This window comes from Colletotrichum abscissum (genome assembly GCF_030869225.1).
Source record: "Colletotrichum abscissum strain IMI 504890 chromosome Unknown Scaffold_370.1, whole genome shotgun sequence".
NCBI lineage: Eukaryota > Fungi > Ascomycota > Sordariomycetes > Glomerellales > Glomerellaceae > Colletotrichum > Colletotrichum abscissum.
In genome coordinates, this window is record NW_026850288.1 from 1 (window position 1) to 1,675 (window position 1,675).

The window sequence follows — 1,675 nt, forward strand, 5'->3', positions numbered from 1 at the left end:
CGAAAGGGAATCTAGATAGCAAGACTGTATGTCTAGACCCGGGAGACGCGGAAAACTTTCTTCATGGGAACGATGAGTCTAATGGGCTGGTTGTGCGGACATGGGAAGGTCTTCTCACATGGGGCCATGATGAATCCACTACTGCGTCTAGTGATGATCGAAATTGTAGCTGCTCAGAGGAACAAATCCTCAGACTCGAGCTTCAAGCGGCACGCGATACGCAGCCGGAGTGCAAGCACACTGAGCGTGTGGCGAAGTTTCGCGAAACAGTTTCCGAGATGCTCATCCAACATCTTCGACGGACATCAAGCAGCGAGCCGCCTCCTAAGCGTGTCACGAGGCTTTGGAGTGAGAAGTACAACGATGAGGCCGCGAGGTGGCAATTGTTTAAAGAGGAAGCTGCCGCATTCTTTCCGGTTGTCACAAGTCAAGCTGGTGTCAATGTACATCAACCATCAGAACCACTGATAGAGAACACAGAATTCGAAATGACGAACAGCCATTCATCACCCGCCTCAGGCCCATATCCGAGTGCAGAAGCCTCATCTGCTCATCGTCACGAACGAGAGAGAACAACAGGCGCTCTCACATCGCAAGCAAGCAATGACACCGACACAGTAATAAGGGTGCAAGAAAGGAGACAGATAGGCTACAGGGAGCTTGAGACAGGAAGCCAACTTAAGAGTTCACAAGCCTCGACAATTGTCCAATCTCATGTAAACCACGAGATCCAAGCCAGAATTACCGAGATGCAGGCTGAGATGGGAGAGAGCATTTCTAAACGGATCGATGAAAAGGGACTTCTCTGGGTGCAGGCTGTGAGAGACACGTGCATGTCAGAAATCCACCAGAGCATTCGAACCAACATTTTCACAGTTCAACAGGCTGTGGCCGATCTCTCAGCTGTTCAGAGTTCGCAGAGCGGCAGGCTTGCGACCATTGAGGACCTTCTGCCCCGTTTACAAACTGGCCTTGACGATGTAAGAAATCAGACCGCTTCCTTGGCTTCAGATTACGACAAGCTACAACACGATCAACACTATTTGCGTGGCGAAGTGCAAAAGCTTGTGGTCGAAATGGGCGATCTCCAGGCCAAATTCTGTCATCATGCGAAACAGGTGGAACATAATCAGCAGCAAAGGGAGATAGCACTTACGCAAAAGGTCTCTGAAGCTGTTCTGCAAGATATTACGCGCATGGTGGACTCCCTTCGCAACAAAACAGAATCAGATGCGATAACGCGACAAAAATATGTAGACAAAGTCCAAGACCAAACGAACCAGACGATGGTACAAATACATCAAGCAGGCCTTGATAGGCATAGGGCCATGCAACTGAAGGCAACAAAAGTCCGAGCCAGGCATGACGCTGAGATACTATATCTGAGGCTCATGGCCGAGGGAAAGGCAAACGAAATAATTCAGAGACTAGACAATATCGAAAATACAAACGACTCCCTCAAGGCAGAGCTAGAAGGACAATCAGAAAAGGTGGACCTTGTCGCCAACGAGCTGAACGAACGCATAGAGAGGGCAAATGAGTCCACTGAAGCAGATCTTCGAACCGAATTCGGCAGCAGCCAAGAGAAATACCACATGCAGATCACCGACGGATCTGCGGTAACCATGCAAGCAATAGAGGATCGGCTCAGGTGCCTCGAACACGCGAAAGGTGC

At 49.7% G+C, this 1,675-nt stretch overlaps 1 protein-coding gene across 1 annotated transcript; it reads left to right on the plus strand.

The window, feature by feature from the left end:
* Positions 1-749: 749 nt before the first annotated feature.
* Positions 750-1,619, plus strand: CABS01_17134 (uncharacterized protein; the record flags this gene model as incomplete). Its single annotated transcript, XM_060550461.1, has 1 exon — positions 750-1,619. A coding segment is annotated over one exon (870 nt), but the record flags the coding sequence as incomplete, so codon positions are not given.
* Between the last annotated feature and the right edge of the window lie 56 nt (positions 1,620-1,675).